The sequence below is a fragment of the Nothoprocta perdicaria genome, unplaced genomic scaffold (genome assembly GCF_003342845.1).
Source record: "Nothoprocta perdicaria isolate Ctin4 unplaced genomic scaffold, notPer1 scaffold_324, whole genome shotgun sequence".
In the NCBI taxonomy this organism is placed as follows: domain Eukaryota; kingdom Metazoa; phylum Chordata; class Aves; order Tinamiformes; family Tinamidae; genus Nothoprocta; species Nothoprocta perdicaria.
The window spans coordinates 528,273-548,364 of record NW_020455560.1 but is presented as its reverse complement, the minus strand read 5'-3'; the positions used below and the strand labels follow the sequence as shown (position 1 = coordinate 548,364).

The window sequence follows — 20,092 nt, the reverse complement described above, 5'->3', positions numbered from 1 at the left end:
TGGGATGTTTCATGGCATTTATCAGGGAGATGACAATAAGTGGGGATATTAATACTCTTGAAAAACAGGAGAAAAAAAAAAAAGTAGTGCTGTTATAGGACCTCCAGACTGGGTTTTCACCATCGTTGTATGCTGTACGTAGCAGCTCCAAAGCAGTATGTGACACTAGATGACACTGTACTTTGTAGCTACACACCACGCATGCAGCAGCATTTCCATCATAACATACTTCTTCTTGGAAGCAATGGAAGTCTAGGCATTATCATGGAAACAGCTTCCTAATAAAMGTGTTCTACAATATGTTTGGATAAAACAGCTACTGTGCATGTGTAGCAGTCTTATCTCTACCATAAATAACTCAGCAGCTTTAACAAATATTAAATATAAAGGAGTAATTCAATATTTTGGGCTAACAGCTTGCATATTAAGTTTTATATAAACATGAATCTGTCTTTTAGTAACGAGAAGGCACAAAGCTGAGGCAGCCTGATGAAAATGTGTCTTCGTCTCCTGCCTTGTCTCTGACTTTGAACAGATGATTTAATTTCAAGCAAATTTTAATTTTTCAACCAATTCTAGAGTTGCTCATTTTTTTTTCTGTTCAAATTAGAAGAAAACTTTTTTCCTGATACTATGAGATAGCAAATTGCTATTGCTCTTAAAATAACAGGACATCCAAGGAGCTATTAGATTTTGGCATGACAGCTAATATACCTCTGAAAGTTATTAAAAACAAAATGTAACTCTCTTAAATGGCTCAGCTTCATTCATATTCATCCATATTTGACTAATAGGTTTGTGAAACCTCTGCTGCAGTCTTACACTGTCAGAAATATTTCCAGGGTACTGCTAAAAAGACATTATTAGGCTTATTTATTTGAATGGATGAAATCTTAGACTCCAAAAGTAGGAAGCTGATATTGGTCTCTAGTTTAGAAGGGAAGATCAAAAACTACTTTAAAAGAAGGGATTTTTCTTTGCTAGAAAATAAGATGCTTTCGAAATCAGAATGTCTGTATGTCATTAGAAAGAGAAGTGTCATTACAAATGCATCAGATGTGCCAAGAAAGACTAGCCCAAATGTCAGGGCACTCCAGTTTTGTAAATCGATAGGTAGGAGCGCAGGTAGGTACTGACATGCTACTGGCTTGGCATGTTCCCTCACTGTTGCCATTAGTGGGAGTTGAGGCAACTTGGCCTAACACAAGGTCTGAACCATGAAGGGCAACTGGTTGGCCTTCATTCCATGCCCTCCAACATTCCTGGAGATTAAACCTGCCACATTTTTTTTTTCCTGCTTTCTAAAGAATGCAGTATTCAGGGTATCCCAGCACCCAATTCTTCTGCATGGCAGTGCAGACTTTAGGAGAACAAAAATGGAGCTCAGATCATTGAAAAGAGAAAGTTCATTTTGCTTGCAAGATTTCTGCTTCTCATGTTTCTCAAGGGGTCCTTTCCTTTTAGGATGGCAGTACCTCATCRTCCTGGATCATGGTGAATTCTCAGTTATGTGGGCCTTTTGCTAGCACTGGATGTGCTGATTTATGGAGTTACTGTTGGGGGATGTGGTGCTCTGCAGATGCAGGCAAGTGTCCCTCCAGGTACTGTGTGGTCTGAGAGAGCCTTTAGCAGGGATCCCAGCTCTTCTGAGCACACAAGATGAAGGCAAAATCTGCCCAAGAAGGTTGTGCAGATCCTACAGGGAATCTGCTGCCTCTGACAATCCGAGGTCAACCTCTTAAAATCAGTGAGACAGCTGAGTTTGCTTCTTAACATTCAAAAACCCCACAACATTTTGAAATGTTTTTTGCTTACCTTTCAGCTCTGGCCACAACTTTTGTTCTGGGATAAGGGTGTTAGAAATTCCGTGTGTGTCTTTTTGTCTTGCTAGCTGGAGTTTGCATACAAGCACATAACTCTAGGTGCTGGACTTGAAGTGCTAGACGACATGAAAAGGGTGATAAAATTGAGAGCTGGCAGTTCTGCCCAATTCCTAATTAAGTTTACTGGAAGATTGTTCAAACTACATTTTTTTTTTTAACAGGGAACATGAATTATAAATATTTTCAAATCATCTTTGTCAAATAGGATAGCTAATGAAGACCACATGCGAGATTTATTTTGTTGTCTGGCTTTGCTGTGCCCTTCTGTTGGTCTGAACTGCCTCCTCCTTTCAGAGGTAGGCTGAGATGGGTGCAAATAGCGCTGCTTTGGTCCACGCAGGGGTTGCCCCCCTCTGCTTAAAAAATGGACATTTGGGCTTTGTGCTGTTTTCTGTGCCACGCTGACCAGAGTGAGGGGAGAAGCTGCCTGTCCCCGTGCCCAGGGCCATCTYGTGGTGTGCTTGAGCCCATCCAGGCTGTTCTTCTGAGTTAAGTGAGGGCTCATTTTTCAGCAAGGCGGGTGCTAGGTCCATGTTCCCACATTGTGCTGGGTGCAGTGACAGCTTCAGTAWTCCTGCTGCCTTGAGCTGCCCCGGGCTTGGCTTTCTTGAGCTCTCCCAGTTTCTGCTGCATGGATAGGATGTCCCAAATATGGTTTGGATGTAGGATGGCTACCTCGCTTGACCCTGCTGGCCTTTCAATAGCTTGAATTGCGCTCAGTCCTTTCCCGCTGAGCTGTTTAATTCCTGATTTCCTGCAGTATTTAGGTGCCTAGGAATACAGGTATACATGGCAGGAGTCACAGGCACACGAGCTCGCATTTTTCCTTTGTGCCTAAAGTCCAAGAACCCATTAATAATTTGGTGTCTATTTTCACCTGAGAATRCAAGGGACTTTCTTCTAAAGCCTCAGGTGCTTTTGTTATTTTGTCGAGCTATTTGTCGGGCTCTTTTCAGGAGCTCTGGTTGGGACYTCTAGTCCATTCCTGAAAGCACACCTGTAAATAAACTGTATGAGGGCAGAACCTGGCAATTACATGTACTGAATGCTGTGACATTTAGGCAGGAATGGTTGGCATTACAGTTGAAAATGGTTGTTTTGGATAAGATYTTAGGAATTGTTTTGAGACAGAGCACATATGCCATGTTTTTTTGCGGGATATTAAAATGCTGRGAAATATTCCTTTTAACCATCATTACCTTATTTTTAAAGACACAGAGGCACAGAACTGCTTTAGCTGAAATAACTGATATTAACTAGGAACTTGTTTATTTTTAAGAAAGTGGTACATGTCAGAATTTATGGCTTTTCCACAGTAAAACACCAACCTAAAAGCTAAGTTTGATACTTAGCTATTATATAATGCAGAACTCTTGGCAAATCCACTGAAATATATCCAGAGGTCTTGTAACTTGGATTAGAAAATAATCCTGAAACTTGATTTGCAAAAACCTATAGGTTCCTTCAAATGGAAGTGGTGGCAAGACTGTTCAGAGGCCCTCAGAGTAAGTTCTGAAATTCTTAAGTCAGGCTCCACAAGCTGGAACGGTTGAAGATGCGAAATGAGGGGGGCTGGTGGTAGATAAGAGGAGCAGGTAAAGACTCAGGTAAAGACTGACATGGACAACTGCCTTGGAGTTGCTTGGGAAGCCCTGAGCCAGCACACAAAAATCCAAGAATCCCGGGCTCCAAGCAGGGCAGGAGCTCCCCGTGCAGCGCATCCCTTCTCTTGCAGGTCAGGCATCCCTAATACTCTGGCTTTGCAGCTCAACATCATAGCAACCCAGGGAAACGGAATAAGGTAATGAAAATACTCCGTGGCCTCTCCTTTGTTTTCTCCCAGCTACCTGCTTCAGATTTCTCTGGAGTGTCRAAGCGCAGTAGCGCACGTAAGCAGGCATGTGGAAATTGTCTGGTTTGGTAAACATTCACATTAGGACACTGAGGGGTAAATTTTCCTTGCAGAGCACAGGGAGTTCCACACAGAAATCYTGTTAACAAATAATAGGATTTATGTGCATAACTCCCTATGCATCACTTTGAAAGTCTACCCCCCGCAGCACAAGAGTTGGATGATTTTAGCCTTTGAGAATTGCGCTTTTCAGATCTTTTTCTCCAGCGTGTTATTGATGCTGCAGTCATAGATGCTTATGAGAAATGGTGCTCAACTCTTGCATTGTCTTCTCTGGGCAYGAAGAACTTGGGAGAACACCAACATTTGTGGTCATTGACTGTGCATCTCTGTGCTTTATCTTCTATGGGGAGCAGCTGAGAGGGAAAAATGGCATAGGTGCAAACAAGATGTGCTTTGTAAGTGCGAGTGTTGCGACTACAGGTGGAAACGGTGTCAGTTGGAACCCGGGGCTGGAAACCAAACGTGTTCCACACACCCCATGGTTACAACAATGCGCAGGGATCCTGTATTCGGACAAACAAATGGACACGTGACAGGCAATGTTAATAATATTTTGAGAGCTGCTAATTTTGTACTATTCCTAATCAAACAGTTATTTCAAAGCGCTCTTTTTTTTTCTCAGTCTAAATGTGTATGTAGAGGTTCTTAGTAATCCCAACCACTTTTTGTCCGCTGCTGTATTGATAGTGGAGACACTTTTTAGAGCTGTTGCCTGGATTTTTCTTTTAATATGACACTTTCCCAAACATCTTCAGGGTGCAATATTGGAAGTAGACTAGCAATAACATTTATTTTGCAATATTTTGGCACTTCAGCTTCCAGCTTTCTATGTAACCTGGAATTGCAGAGGGAAGAAGCATTAAAAAGCTGCTTTTAAAAAAATGAGCTACTTCCTTAAGCTGCACTAGTTTGCTTTTAGAGAAGGGGCATAGGGCACATAGGGACCCCATGCTTGTGGGTCCTTGCATTATCTGAACCTGCTCGAGCATCTCTGTGCTCGCTGCAGCCCCAGGTTTATCAGTCAGCATTTGTGACGGAGGCASTTTGTATTAAGTGGGATTTCTACCAGATCCGTGTAGCACTGAACAATGGTGCATTGCAAATGTGGGGCGTCCCAGCCTAATGAGAGACAGCTGAGAGGTGTGGGTGGCCAGTTCTGCTCTCCTAGGAGGACTCTGTCATGAAGTCTGGTACATATTTGGCTGTTTTTCTTCTCTTTTTAAGAGTTGTGTAAAAGCTTTTGCCAGGCGAAGAGCGTGTCTGCTCCTTCTGCTGGAGCTGCTGGCAAAGCTCCCATTGATTTCAGTGGAAGCAGAGCTGGACCGCAGCTGGACACAACCTGAGTTTTGGAAGTGCTTTCTTCCGAGAGGGAATAAATGCCCCCTGTGCAGGCAACCCCGCTGTTCGGTGTCACACCTTCCTGCTGGGAACGGGTCGCTTCCAACCATCACTTGTTTGTGAAAACATCTGGTTGCAAAAAGATGCGACTGAGCACTATGCATTGGGAACGTACGTGCCTCAGTTTGYGCATTTTGGGGATGGAAGCTGCTTATATCATATAGGTGCTTCTGAAGCAGGCTGAGGTGTAATTTTAGGAAGGGTTGCAAAACTTTCATGCCTGGTATCCACACAGAAGTCATTTGCACAAAGCCTACTCTTCCCATGCTGTGTTTCGTTTCCAAAGGAATTAAGTGAACGGAATAGCCTCTAAATGGGTGAGTGGTAAAAMAAATCATGCTGAAGCAGACGCTCAGACCAAACAGAATAGAGATGTTTATAAATAACTAGCAGAGACTTGCAGAAGTGGGTGTTTTAGACAGCTTTCAGAGAATGGCACACTTCTCCTCTCATGTGTGCTTACTACAGGAAGAGGTGGCACGGTGTCTTTAGAGGCTGCATGAGACAACACGTTTCTGTCCCCCGGCTTGCTCTCCTGACGTGGCCCACGAGTAGTTTCTGTCTGGGAAACAGTGGCTTGGTCGCTGCCACAGGAGGGACTGCACCACACTCTTCACCTTACAGGCTACTACACTTCTTAAGTGGCTCCAAGAACTAATTGCTGTTACTGGGAAAAAAGCAGAGGAAAAGAAAAAAGCTCAGCCCCGCTCTCTCTCCTTCCTGACTGACTTTTTCCATCTTTGACTTCTCACCATTGTGTCTTAATATTTTATTTCCTAGGTTGAAGCCCTGTATTATGAGATTGGTCGTGCAGATAGTTGGGAAGAGCGTCCATATAGCTGTTTAGACTGATAAGCTCAGTAGATGGAAAGCCTTGAATTCCTGAAGAGAAGACTTATTTTATCCACTATTCATTCCTGTGGAGCATCTCCAAACCTTATCCAATATATATCCAATATTTCAGCATTCTTCTTGTTTTGTGGACACCAACTTTCGATGCGGTGTTGCAATAGTAACGTGCCCCTGCCCGTAGAGGGGTAAGATAATCCCACAAATCCAACTCAYAGCCCCATGTTATGCCTTTGAGGATCACTGTGCCTCTTTGGGTGCTCTAGTTCTACTGATATTCCTCCAAGACCCTCACTTCTTCCACAGAATCACTGCTTCCTTAAACAAAGGTCCTTCCTTTTGTAGTGTTTTTCATTCTATTGCTATTACTTGGATAACGAGACATACAGAGGTCTGAATTCGTATTATTTGCTTCTGGTTAGCTTAATAAATGATGTCTGAATTATATATCATTGACTTGGCCCCATCTCTATTCTGTGTCCTTTCTAACAGCTATTAATAATTATTTCCTCTGTTCTTCCACGTCTGTGGGAAATAAAAGGTACGTTCCCTGTGGCTGTCCATTAGAAGCACATGCACTCATATGAGTAATGATTCTTGAAGTTGCACATTGAGTGCTCTCAGTGACTTTGCTTTTAATCCCTTTAATAATTCTCACTGTTGTGTTACAGCATTGTAGTTTCTCTGTGAAAAAGTTTGCCTTTTAGGAATGTGTCACGCCGTCATTTTATTAGACTTTACCAATCACAGCGATATTTTATCAGCAACAGAGAAGACAGAGTCTGAAAGTATGAGGTGATTTGTTCTTAATCTCCCGCTGAGGCCACTAGGATGATACGATGCCAATGTCACACCTGTCATTATTTGTATTAGCTTTCTTTAACTGTATTTTAATGGAGCTGAGAACCAGATTTTCCTCTGTTTTGCCCAGAATCGATACCACAGCTTATGCTTACATAGCTCATCTCACCTACTTCAAGAATATCATTGCACATTAGGTTTCTTCCAGTTCTCTGGGATTTTCTTTCTATTCCAAAGAATTACTGAATTCCAAGCACTGAAAATCTACATTAGCGGCCCCAAGATGCCAGCCAGCCCCTCTGTAGTACCTGGCTGCAAGGTAGACAAATCTGAAGATTTAAAATGCCTAACTGGCCCACATCCTCCTGCATTACTTTGGAATATCAAGCATTTTGCTCTACCAGTTGAGTAGATTATCTGCTGCGTAACAGAAATATTTATCAGTTATCACCGATCATATGAGCATTTCCACGGCAAAGTTTCAGTGCAGTGAAGCCTGGAAGAGATTGCCAGGTCTTCCGCACGTCACGGACACCAGAATATCACCTGGTTTCCTTTGGATGCTCCATATCGGGAGCATGATTGGCCCTGCCAGACAGCGAGCCTGTGTTGAGGCAGGTGTCCCCGATACACTTGGAGCTGCCGTGTCCCCCTATGGAAGTGCCACTTGGAGCCACTGTGTCCCCCTATGGAAGAGCCACTCGGAGCCGTCGTGTCTCCCTATGGAAGTGTCTCTTGGAGCCGCTGTGTCCCCTTATGGAAGTGCAACTCTGAGCCACCACGTCCCCCTGTGGAAGTGCCGCTCAGAGCCACTCTGTCCCCCTATGGAAGTAGTGCTTGGAGCTGCTGTGTCCCTGTATGGAAGTGCCACTCGGAGCCGCCATGTTCCCCTACGGAAGTGCCCCTCGGAGCCACCGTGTCCCCCTATGGAGGTGCCTCTTGGAGCCACCCTGTCCCTGTATGGAAGTGCCGCTCAGAGCCACCATGTCCCCCTGTGGAAGTACTGCTCGGAGCTGCCATGTCCCTGTATGGAAGTGCCGCTCGGAGCCGCCGTCTCCCCCTATGGAAGTGCCACTCGGAGCCACCGTGTCCCCATGTGGAACACCCCGGCTGTGGCAGTCTGCAGCCTCAAAGGAGGACGGGAATCAGCCGCTGCATTAAGACATTTAAACCCCGTTAAAAGACCAATTAGTGTGATGAAAGAGGCACTGAGAAAACCATGATTTGCTGTGTCTACGTGTTCCTAACRAAATAATTTTTCCCCATTGGAAACTGTAGCCTGTCAGTCCCTGGCTGTTTAAAGCGGCAACAACAATAACCTGTTGTTGCCTTCTTGTGCCCTCAGCCTTTATCCTCGCTGTTGTTGGAGACAAGACAGGGGTATTCATGGGCAACAATGGGACTGTTATGTTTTATTGTGGTTTTTCAAAGCTATACTCTSTTCTAGCCGGTATAGAAGGATCGCAGTCAGCTGAGGGATGTTTACATACCACTTCCATACCCTAACCAGAGCTATAAAAGAAAGTGCATTGTAGGCAGCAGGGGAGAGATCCGGCCCGGCAGGTTGCGACTCGCGCTCCGTGGGGAAAGAGGAAAGATCCCAGGGAGGCCCTCCTGCCTCGTGTGCTTGTGTTTTTGGCCTCTGCTCCAGCCTTACCAGCGCCAGTGCCAGTTGTTGCAAGCTGCTTTTTGAGGCGCCTGCTGTGGTAATTTGCTCTGGGGCAGCATGAATTTTGCGGCTCCACTGAGTAAGGAACGGGCCGGCAGGAACATCAGGAGCGCGACGGCCTCGCTCGCCCTGAGCGCGGCCGGCTGCGCCGCGTGACGGGGCTGCCCCGCAAGGGTGGCTTCTGGCGCGCCCGTGGGAGCCGCCGCGGCCACCTCTGCCAGCAGGAGCGGCCACATCCCTTCCGGGAGCGGCATCTTCCCAGAATCTTGCAGCGTGGCGCCTCGGCCGCCGCTGAGCCCCTCAGAAGCCCTCCCCGCGCTTGGAAGGGGCTGCCGATTTCCCAAGCAGCAGAGCCACCTCGGGAAGTCCTGYGGCTGCCCGAGGTCGTCACCAAGGGGCTGGAGATACGGAGCCTGCAAACATATGGGCCGAGGCGACATTTTTGACACAGCTGTCAGACAAAGCCRAAATTCCTCAGCATTCCCACTTTCCAAACACAATGTCCCTGACTTTTGACGCTTTGGCTTCTGAGGACTGCAAGCACTGGCTGAATTCGTGGGAGGTTGAGAGAGAAGAAGGGAGGGAGACAGAGCGAGAATCCTAATAATTAAAGCTTGCAAAGTCTGGGACTTAGCTCTAGTAGGGGTTGAGCAAGATTCCTTCTTGCTTAACTGACTTGGGAGGTATCCTAATATCACTGCCCCTTCCTGGCGTCCTGAAAGGCGATGAGGCAGGAAAAGAGGTCTGAGGAGATCCCCCCCAGCCTGCRGCGTCCAAGTGCTAAGTCATTCCTGATAGTGGACAGATGTTTCTTTGGCTTAGAAGTTCTTCGTGATAAAATAAAGGCTGTCTTGATTGAACAATAAAACTTTTGACCATGGACATTATTTTTAACTACATTTAAGTGGCTTGTGGTGTTTCTTCCCATGACTGCACTGTGACTTTTTCTGTAATTTACCATGGTGTTGCGTTAGTCATCCCCAGCCTGCATAGGCGGCTGGTGTAGGACGTAGCCTCAAGCCGGGTGCTTAAGCCAGTGGTRGGGCAAACGCCCGCCTTTCCTACCGGGAGTGTCTCAGTGCCTGTTCCCGGAGCAGCTCCCAGGCCGGGGCTGCGGGGAGTTTCTGTGACCGCGCTCGTGCGATGTGATTCTGTGGTATGAAACCTTGAGCTTCGGATTCATTTGTGTGCCCAATGCAGGCTGCAAAGAGGCCTTATCATTGTTCTCAGTGTTTCACAGTTTCACAGGGAGCTTATTCCTCCTGGGTAATCCCTTTGGTTTCTGCGGGAGATGAGGGGAGTGACGTTCACTTGGCTGTAAGGTGCCGGAGCGGGCTCAGAACTCCAGGCAGGATCTCGAGCAGGGGCTGCTGGCCCTCTCTGCGGCCTTGAAATCCCCTGTGAGTTTGGCTAGGAGGGCCCAAGCCCRTCCTTAAACTTGTCTGAGAAGGAGTCTTTTTCTATCCGGTGTCCCCCAAGACTTTGGGGATTGTCTTCTTCAGCGTTGTAGAGCACAGTTGGCTTCCTAAGCTTACCTGGGAATTTYGCCTCATAAATTCCCTGCCTCTACAGACAGGTAGGACAGCAGTAAAGCATTTCTGTTTTTCCTGCAGCCTAATATTACATTTATAGCTTCTAATATTTGGCTGTAGGTCTTACAGTCTTCTAGGCTGGTTGAGGGAGTTCCATATAGACTGTTCTTGACTGAAAATACCCAAATAAAAGAACTAGGAAGGAACAACCGTTAGGGTGTGGACTGACTGCCTCTACAGAGTATTGCACTCTGGCACTTGCTTAAGCCTGTTCGTGTTGAGGTGCATGAAGCAGAGAAGCCCCACTGCAACCTCTGCTTGCTCAGGAAAACCCTGCCAGGGGAACGGACGTTTGGATGTGGGTAGCTCTTCTTGAGGTATTTCTGGGAATTGCTTCCCAAGTTTTTAAGAACTGATTTTCGTTAAAACCGGTAAGTAAAAGTAAGGAAGAATATACTTCATTTTATTCCCTGTTGAAGTTAACAGTTTTTCCATTTCAGTGATAATCACCAGAAAACTTGCCTTATTTTTTTCATTATAAGATGTCAGATTGCAATTACACCCGCAGTTGCTTTTTCACATGCTGCCTCTGTAAAGTCGAGTGTTGACTGCAAGTGTTTGCAGGAGACTGAAGGCAAGATAAAAATGCCAAGTAGTTGGTTTCCCCACTCTTAATTCAATTTATTTAATGTATTGCAGAAAATATGTGGAAGGAAAGGGAAGATCTTCAGAGAGCTGCATGCAGTTTTGTTTGGTTGTGGTTTTGGAAGTAGGGGAACAAGGAGAAAACAATGATTTTGAACCTCTTCTAGCAAATGTCATATCTCTGATTTAATATTTCATTTGATGTAGCTTCTTTCAGGTGATCAGCTGGATTCTGTGAGATCAGAGCRCAGGGAGGGATACTTCTCAGCCATGGGAGATAGGAAGAAAGTGCCACCATGGGTGGGTAGGGCACTGGCACAGAGACTGCAGGAGAATTTGTTCTTTGTGGAGCTGGGTGCAAAATACCTTACAGATAGGCAGTAAAAAATTACTGAGGTAGAATTATTTGATTTAGAATCATTAAGTTTAAAATAAGCTTCAAAGTAAGTTTATAGAACAATATTTTAGAGTTCTTCCCATGAAATTTGTTAGATAAATCTACTAGATGTTTGTTTTCTGGACAACTTCATTATTTGTATGCTTACTAATTATAACAGAAAAGAAACTAATAAATTATGTATCTGTGTTAAACAGCTTGCTTTTTAAAAAAAGGAAATTGGCCAGAACTGTGATTTCTTCTCCTATTTTTGTCTTTCTCCTAAAGGGCAACACTTTAAGGAAAATACTCCTGTATCGCTACTTTAAAGGAGACTATGGAAGTGGTATGAATGGGCCTCTGACTGGTAGCTACAGCAAAACGGCACAAGTGGGAGGTAAATAAACCCAGATTGTTTGAGGAAAACAAAATTAGCATCAACCTCTTTTCTAATGGGTGCACTGGAAGTGCTCAAGGGATTTTGTTGATGAATAAAGCAAACAAATTTTGTAACTTGATAGAAGTAACACCAGACTTGCCCTTTTTTTAAGTTGTGTGCACCTGTCTGGGGTGGCGTTTTTGCATGTGGCAGCACCAAAGCAGGGACCTTCCCTCTGCAACCTCCTAGACTGACGATTTGGTTCAGTTGAAGCTGGCAACACAATTTTAACTTGCCAGGAAATCCACACGTGGARGTTCAGCAAAGCTGAGAACTTCCAAACAAGGTGCTGCTGTTTCTGGAAAACAACTTCCTGAGWTTCTGGTTCTGTTACTGATGTGTGTGAGAAAGCAGATACAAGGAAAACCTCTCACAATGAGAGTGGCCAAGCACTGGAACGCATTTCCCACACAGGCTCTCGGAAGTTCTTGGAGTTATTTGGAGCTTTCCTGGACAGGACTCTGAGCAACCCATTCTAATTCTTCATCGGAATTAGATACACTGTGAATGGGAAGTTGTTAAAGACATGGCTCTGAAAAAGAAAAAACYCACAAAATAACACATGTAGTAAGAAATGAGTAAAAAAATGGGTATAGAGCCAAGTCACGATGGAGCTTCCATTTTCAGCATATATGGGAAGGCGTGCCTAAATTTGTGGGCATTTCTGAATGTCGTGCGAGTGTTCCTCTCAGTTGTTTCAATGTTGACACTTTGGAAATATTGATATTCTGAATATCTTATACATCAAATTTTGCTCCCAAGCAAGCAGAAATGTAAAGATTTAATATTTTTTACTTATCTTTGTATAAAGTATCTATGTGTGTGGCTTCCTTRTAGACAAAATTTGAGACTTTTTGCCAGTACTGCTTTGATTAAAGGAATACCATACATTCTTCATGAAATAGTTTTAAAATGATTATAGCAGGAAAGATGATAATCTGGAATAATAAAATATGATCAACTGATGATTTGCTACAATTGTACAAATTCCCTCAAAATGACACCTTTATTAATTTAGACCAACTTAAGTCTCTATTTTAAAGAATGAATCTATTTTAAAGAATGAATCCTACTGATGCTAAAAGACTAGGAATTGCATTGGCAAAAGCATGTAGTTAGAAGCTCATACCCCTAACCAGATCTTTCACCCTGTTTCTACAAGCTGTAAATGTATCCAGTTTCTTCAAAAGTGCTATCAGATTTCAGCATCCCCAACAGTGGAATTAAAAAATGGTTCTGAGGACAAGTCACTGTAATTTAAATATTGGTTATTGTCCAAATATCACAAAAGAACAGTTGTTTATGATTTTGTTTCTTGTTGCCAGAGTTCAGCATTGCAGTTTCATGCAAAGATTTCATTTGTATCAAGATTTTTTTCCTCAAAATCTCAAGAATAAATTCGTTGCATCGCATCTGTGTGCACACTGTCAGTGCCTTCATTTTTATAGGTGTATATTAGCTGTGTAAAACAAACCTAAAGGGGATGTATTTGCCTAATTTGCAGGTGGCTTCTCAGGACAAGACTCGGATAAGTCTGGGGTATCCATGTTTGATATTCAGTGTCTTCTGGATAAAGAAGGGGCATCAGAACTGGTCATAGATGTTATAGTAAACACTAAAAACGACAGGATCTTCTCAGAGGGCATATTGCTTGGTATTGCATTGCTTGAAGGTGGAAATACACAAACACAGGTACTCATTTCATTTACTTATTCACTTGTTGYGTGTGGTCTGCAGACAAATGAACTTTTTTTTTGCCAGGAATCCTGTGAAAACTTTCTCCCATCAAACACTGTATGTCTCTAACACAAATGTATGCATGGATGCAGTATCTCATACTGTAGACTCTTCAGCAGAAGCAAACACTTTTCAGCTGTCCCTATGTAGTCCTTTTAAAAATCTGTTCTTTGSCATACCATTATTATCTCCAGTTATTTTGTGTTTCAAAATCTTCAAAGAGAGAATTACTGCCTGTTTGAGAGGGCGTGTAATCCTGACTGTAATTACAGAATGGTGTAACTGTTTTAAACTGTGGGTTCTAGTTTTCATGAGTGATATTCCTCTTTCTTTTAGCCAAATAAGGTGGTAGTTTATTCTTACCTTATGAACAGCAGAGATATGATAAGAAAGAAGGGAGAGTGTAAATCACTCCCCGCAGGTGCCCATATCTTGCCTGTGAAGGGAGTCTAGATAACCAAGTTAGACCTCATTTCTAGACTATAAAAGTTAAGTGAGAGGAATTCCATCCTTTATATTATGAAGTAAAAGAGATAATACAATCTGTCTCTCTTAAATATGTCCATTTAATTTTTTTTCTTCGAGAAATAGCATTTGGGCAAGAAAATATAAAGAAGTGAGGTTTTGTTGCAGCTTTCTACAGTTAATTGTGGGGGTGCTTAAAAGGCCTTTACTTGTAAGACAGAGTTTGTAAATTGAAGAAAATGGTATTCAACCTGCTTGGCAGTAATACTAGGTCACCAGAGAGATTAATTTTATTTATGTGTTTGTAAAGCTCGAAGAATGCATTATAATCTAAACTATAATAGTATACATAGATACTGAAAATTTTTGGTTCTAGTTTTTCTTCACATTTTCACAATTCTCCACTGATGGAATAATCTACTAATTATAATTATGTTCTAGATTCTATTCTATATTCTATAATTAGAATTCTAGAATGCCTAGATAAATGGAGTGTCACAAAACAACGTAACTTAAGCATAATTTTGCGACATCTTAAATACTGCCAATAGTGCTATTAAAAAAAAACACAGATTTTCATCATTTTCTCCACCTTTTAAAATATTATTATCAATTTTGTTACCAGCCCTGTACATCACTTTGTGGAAGAGCCAGTCAGGCAGTAGCCACCACTTATTTTGTGTGAATGAAGCAATTGCTCTGTATTTCTTCTCCCTTAGGACAGATATCTAAACAGTATCTCTTCTTGCAGTATTCAACTTACCAGCAACTGAAGGAACAAAAAAAGTCAGAGAAATTCTTTAAAGTTCTGTATGACCACATGAAAGCTGCACAGCAGGAGATACGGTCAACAGTGACAGTTAACACCATTGATCTGGGGAGCAAAAAGAAAGATGATGACAGTGACCTAACTGTATCTGTTCCCAAAAAGAGAGGTAAGGAGGCACCCTGGAAAGAGAGAAGCAGCAGCACATTGTAGACAAACTGAATGTATTGCGCCACTGATACTACACAGCACGGATCAATACGTTTTATTAGTAGTCACATCTAATTTACATTGCCTGYCTGTTCTTCTCTAAATTAGAGGCCATACCTTGCGATGTTCCCATCAGGTTAGCTTTGATGGAGGCAGTGAAGCTATGCCAGCTTACACCAGTGGAAGATACAGCCCCATGTTTTTAGGGAAGAAGTAAGGCAGCTGCTAATGGGGCTGTTTCACAAGACCAAGAAGAGGAACCGATTTCCCACCCTGCGGTCCTTCCATTGTTCTCATCATTTATTGTATATGGAAGAGAAATAGTGGAGCTTTTTGTTTTAATGTTCTGCTTCAGTCTGGTTTGTGGTTTCTTCAGAACATGCTATCCCTGCATGAATGTTGCCTTGATATTCTTTGTAAAGTTGCCTAGAGGTCTTCGAAAAGTTAGGCACCCAAAAAGAAAAACTTGCATTCATTATTATTGTTTTCTTATTGTTTAATCAAATGAGGAGAAACATTTTGAAAAATGAAGGAAAATTATCTTTATTTTCAGTAAAGGATTCCACGCTGCATCTGAGGGAGGGTATGAAAGGACAGCTAACAGAAGCATCTTCCGCAACGTCCAAGGCTTACTCTGTGTACAGGAGAGAAATGGACCCCGAAATAGATCTCATGGGCTCGGGAGCGGACGCTGCAAACGCAGAAGAGAAGTCCACGGAAGAGGCGATAATGAGCCCCGCTATCGCGATCATGCAGCCAATCCTGAGGTTCCTCCAGCTGCTGTGCGAGAACCACAACCGGGAGCTCCAGGTACCGGCTTACCAGCTGGCCTCGAAACAGTCCTGCCAAAGGAGTGCTACGGGAGCCCCGTTTCGCCCGAGCTTCATGAGGGAAGGGAAACGTGCCTGTGTCTGGCTCCCTATACACAGCTGGGGGCTCAAAAATACCATTCTTGCGGTCCAAAAGATAAAATAACCCTTTTCCAGGACCATCTTTGTGCTCTGATGCCAAACGTGCCCCCACTATCAGATCCTCCCRTAGAAATTCCTGCTTCTGTAGCAGCCTCTCCAGAATGAGTTTTCTGCAGATGTGCCCCAGCACCATGTCCAGCAGCCTCCCTTAAACCAGCGTGGGCAGTGGCTGGACCCAAGGTAGTGMCACAGCACAGGACTACTCATACTGTACCCTGGTACGTGCTCTTTCTTACAAGTTACTTTCCTGGGAGGAAAATAACTCCAAAGAGAAGGGTAGGTACCATGAGACCGATGGGGCCCATGTGCAGGATGTACAGGGGACGTTTGGGGCCAGAGCAGACGTTTGTGAAGTTCACATGCATAAGCTCTCCTCCCTGCACTGATTTAATCAGATAGTGGTTCTCAACTGCTGCACTGGCTTATGTTTTGTACAGTATCGTGTGCTTCCCTACCTAAGTGATCATGTGGTTTTAAATTGCACATTATTACATTACTATTTAATTAATGTTTATTCATGACAAAGACTGTGTTTGGCTTTAACTTTTTTTTTTTATTCCTTTTTTTCCATCCACCAGAATTTTTTAAGGCATCAAAACAACAAAACAAACTACAACCTTGTTTGTGAGACCCTTCAATTTCTGGATTGCATCTGTGGAAGTACAACAGGGGGACTGGGCTTATTGGGACTYTACATCAATGAGAGGAACGTGGCTCTTGTGAACCAGACTCTGGAAAGCTTGACTGAATATTGCCAAGGTCCATGCCATGAAAATCAGGTAGGGCTCAAATATCTTCTGGATCCCAAGGAATCTCCCTGAGCCTGTCATATATGTGTGGACATTGTAAAATCCTTTCGTGTTCTTAATCACATAAACTCTCCTTTAATTGGTATGACTAAGCTCAGCACATTTTGATTCTTCATAAGGCTTGAGAAATCCTTTTAATTCAAAACTCAAACTTGACTCTTTCTATAGTCTATGTCAGCTTAAGTATAGGCTTTCTGGGCTATACTTAAACTTCTGGAGAGTTTTATACCTGAATAGAGTGGGTCATGTTTTAAGCCTTAGTTTGTTACACTTTGGAGTTCCTATCATTAATTATGGAAGTACATTGCAAATACAGTCTTGCTCTTTCCCTTTTCGTGCCCCTTGCCTTTGGTGGTCTTTATGCAGGTTACTAAAATATTCTTTCCTTAATTCACATGAACACCACAAAGTTTAACTAGTCCACTGTGCTGTCTGTCAGTGTCTTTAATTATGATACCAGTAAGGGAATGAATGAGGCTACAGACCATCAAATACCTGCTTCTGTGCCTTGCTTAATGCAGGCTTTTAAAAGCATGTAATTGTGGTTTTGGTAGGTGCATCTTTAATGCTGCTTCTGTACATGCTGAAGCAGTRTAGAAGGATAAGGAAACCAGTTAGGTGCTACTATGCTTAATTTGAAGAAAACTGTAGTAGAGTTSTCACAATGAATGAAATTGCAGAATGTCCAGTATGGATTAGCACTGGGAGAATTGTAGTGGGCAAAATTACAAGGGCACGGTCTATTCTTAACAGTAGAAATAGCTGAAGAAATACATGAAGTATTAAAGTTACTTCATTAAACTCCACAAATGAAGTGCAAAGTGCTTCCATTGCCATTGCTGTTAATTAAACGCCTTGTTAAAATACTTCAAAAGCAAACAAACAAAAATGCTGTAGTAGAATAAATCTTAAATATTCATAYTCAGTCTCCCTAATGAGTGGGAAAAATCATTTGTAAAAAAAGAATGATAATTACAGGGCGGAGATGGAAAAAAGCCTGTATTTGCAAGGTAACTTGTGCCCTAACTTTAAAGAACAGTGGTAATGGAAGGAAATAATTACTTAGATTTAATTACTTAGATCTGATAGGAAGTCACTAAGGATTGGAGTTATGCTCATTTATTGCACCAGCAAATCTGATTTAGTGTGTTTCAGAGGCAAATCCTCCATGGTGTCATATTCATCTTTTTTTCCCCCCTTCTCTGTTTTCCTGGAAAACATTTCCTTCCCTATTCTCTTACAATCTTATTGGAAAAAAAAMCCCATAGGTTTATTTAGCTGACATTTTTATTTATGGTTTAGAAGRTCCATAGGTCCAGTTGTAAATGCATTTGAGAAATACTGGTGGCAATAGTCACAGTTTTGAGTTCTATATCCAGAGAAGTGTGTATATGCATAAATGCATGTAGAAAGCTGTAATATTTAAAGACAGAAAGTGTTATAACCATATTAATGCTGACTGAAGAATCTAAGTGTGCAACTTTGCTTGTGCCTGCATTCAAAGGTGTCTGCTTAAYGTATGTGTAAGTGGAAAACCTTGGTCCAGATACACTGAGTGCAGAACAGAGCTCAAGGGGTTAGAGAGGTGGCTGAAAGTGACTTTTTCAGTCCCTGGCTCTGGCAGGACTCGCAGGTGCTGCCCTCTCTGACTTGTAGCACTTGGTACCAAATCCTGCGTGGTTCATGGCGAGGATCCTGCAGCTTGCCCTGCTTTTGCTCTAGTTGTGGCTCACTGTTAGCAGGTTGGGGTCACTGTTAGCAGTGTTGGGGTCACTCACTGTTAGCAGTGTTGGGCTTAGCTCTATGTTAAACAAGACTCACCTCTGTGCAGTACAGACGCGTGCTCCTGTTGCACGTTTTCAGGCTGCTGTGCTCTGCCTGAGAGGTTTGGTGCCATCGTAGAGTCATTCAAGAGCAGAGCCCTGTTGGGAAACTTGCTGACTTGTCTTTCTCTCTTCCTCACTGCCTCCTCCTCCTCTCCTGAGCCCCTTCTTTTATCTTTTTTGTAGACCTGCATAGCCACTCATGAGTCCAACGGGATTGATATTATAATTGCACTCATCCTGAACGACATAAACCCTCTTGGCAAGTATTGCATGGACTTGGTGCTTCAGCTAAAGGTACAGTAATTTCTTAAGTTTAAATTTAACAATAAATTTAACAATTGAAAAGATACCTGTGCAAGAGCTCTAGGCAACCTGACATTTCCTTAATCTCCCCGTAGCATAATATACTCAGCAGCCTTGGAAAACAAATGGTGCAAACAAATTCTTCTCAGCTTCTGAATCAGCATCAGGCCCTTGGCCACAGGTCATTTGACCCATTGCTGTGCCTGGCAGCGTTGCCTTCAGCTTTTTCTTTTTTTTTTTTTTTTTTCCCCCAAGAGTCCTATCAAACAGATATATATTTAGCATGAGGCTTCTATATTCTGGGCATAAAATCTCACTGGACTGATAAATGGTTGCATTGTTTGGGCAATGTAACAAGTTGGGCTGGAGARGGAGAGGTAGCAGATAAGGAAGAATATATCAGGTGGCCTGTAATTAAAATGTCAATTGAAGTTTATAAACAAGGTAAGGGTAAATTGCATTTGATTTCCCTGCTCAGGCATCCCATATCTGTGCTGGGTGTGTGGGAAGGCTCGTGGGGGAAGGCTCGTGGCTTCTTTTGTGCTCTCAAGAAAGCAGAGTAGGGTCCTAGAGCAGTTTCTCCAGCCCATGTGCCATTGCATGCAGAGGGGAGCCTTGCAGCTCTGCTGTGTGCCAAGTAGGGTAGAACTTGTCCAGAAGGAGGTTAGTGCTCCTTCTTGTCTTCAAAATGAAGCATTTCCATTGCAGATGGTCTGTTTCCTCTGCAAAACCAGCACATGCTTTGTGGTAGCTGTGTTGCATCATACTGGCAACATTATGGATGTCTAATAAAATAATTAATACAGCTATATATCATGTACAATGAAACMTTGTATCAACAGTGTTTTACACATGATTTTAATAACTGTAATTATATTTTTGAGTGGCAATTTAATTCAGGCCTCCCTCAAGCAAAACATTTTAAGCAGACAGTTAACTTTGAACATGCAGATAGTTCTTTTGAAGTTTAAATTCCATTCCCTATAAAGATCTAGCTACATTCATTCCAGTGCCATTCTAGCTTTCCATATCTGAAGCTAGCAGATAGATGTAGAATAAGTTTTCTATACAATACCCAAGAATAGAGCTTCTTGATGTTACTACTAGGATCAGTTTGGCCAAGGTCACAGGAGACTTTATATGCATTGGTGTTACTAAAATAGCAAAAGTTGTGGTAAATGATACCAGTGTTTCAGACCCTGGGCCTGATTCTGATTTCAGGGATTAGATCCACATTGCTGGCCGTTATTGTGAGTGGCAACACATCCAGAAAATACAGCACTGAGTTTAGCAGGTAACGTTTAACGTTGTCAGCCTGTCACTGTTAGGCAGTTCTGGAGCTGCAAACACCCTCAGTCTTGCACTGAAAATGCAAACTGCAGAGTGTGTAGGCCCACCCAGTTACACATACACACAAGCACGGCCACTGTTTGCAGGGAACATAATGTGTCGAGGGCATCCCCCCCACAAAGCCAGGCAATGCAGAATTATGTTTTCC

The 20,092-nt window shown here is 42.9% G+C and overlaps 1 protein-coding gene across 1 annotated transcript in view; it reads left to right on the top strand.

Moving 5' to 3' along the window:
• ITPR2 (inositol 1,4,5-trisphosphate receptor type 2) overlaps nucleotides 1-20,092 on the top strand; it is a 240,023-nt gene that overhangs the window by 158,565 nt on the left and 61,366 nt on the right. Inside the window, exons 38-43 of the mRNA XM_026043261.1 lie at nucleotides 11,357-11,465; nucleotides 13,012-13,199; nucleotides 14,461-14,644; nucleotides 15,239-15,495; nucleotides 16,235-16,435; nucleotides 18,475-18,585. Of these exons, the coding sequence (XP_025899046.1) occupies nucleotides 11,357-11,465; nucleotides 13,012-13,199; nucleotides 14,461-14,644; nucleotides 15,239-15,495; nucleotides 16,235-16,435; nucleotides 18,475-18,585 (1,050 nt within the window). The remainder of the gene's footprint in view (nucleotides 1-11,356; nucleotides 11,466-13,011; nucleotides 13,200-14,460; nucleotides 14,645-15,238; nucleotides 15,496-16,234; nucleotides 16,436-18,474; nucleotides 18,586-20,092) is intronic.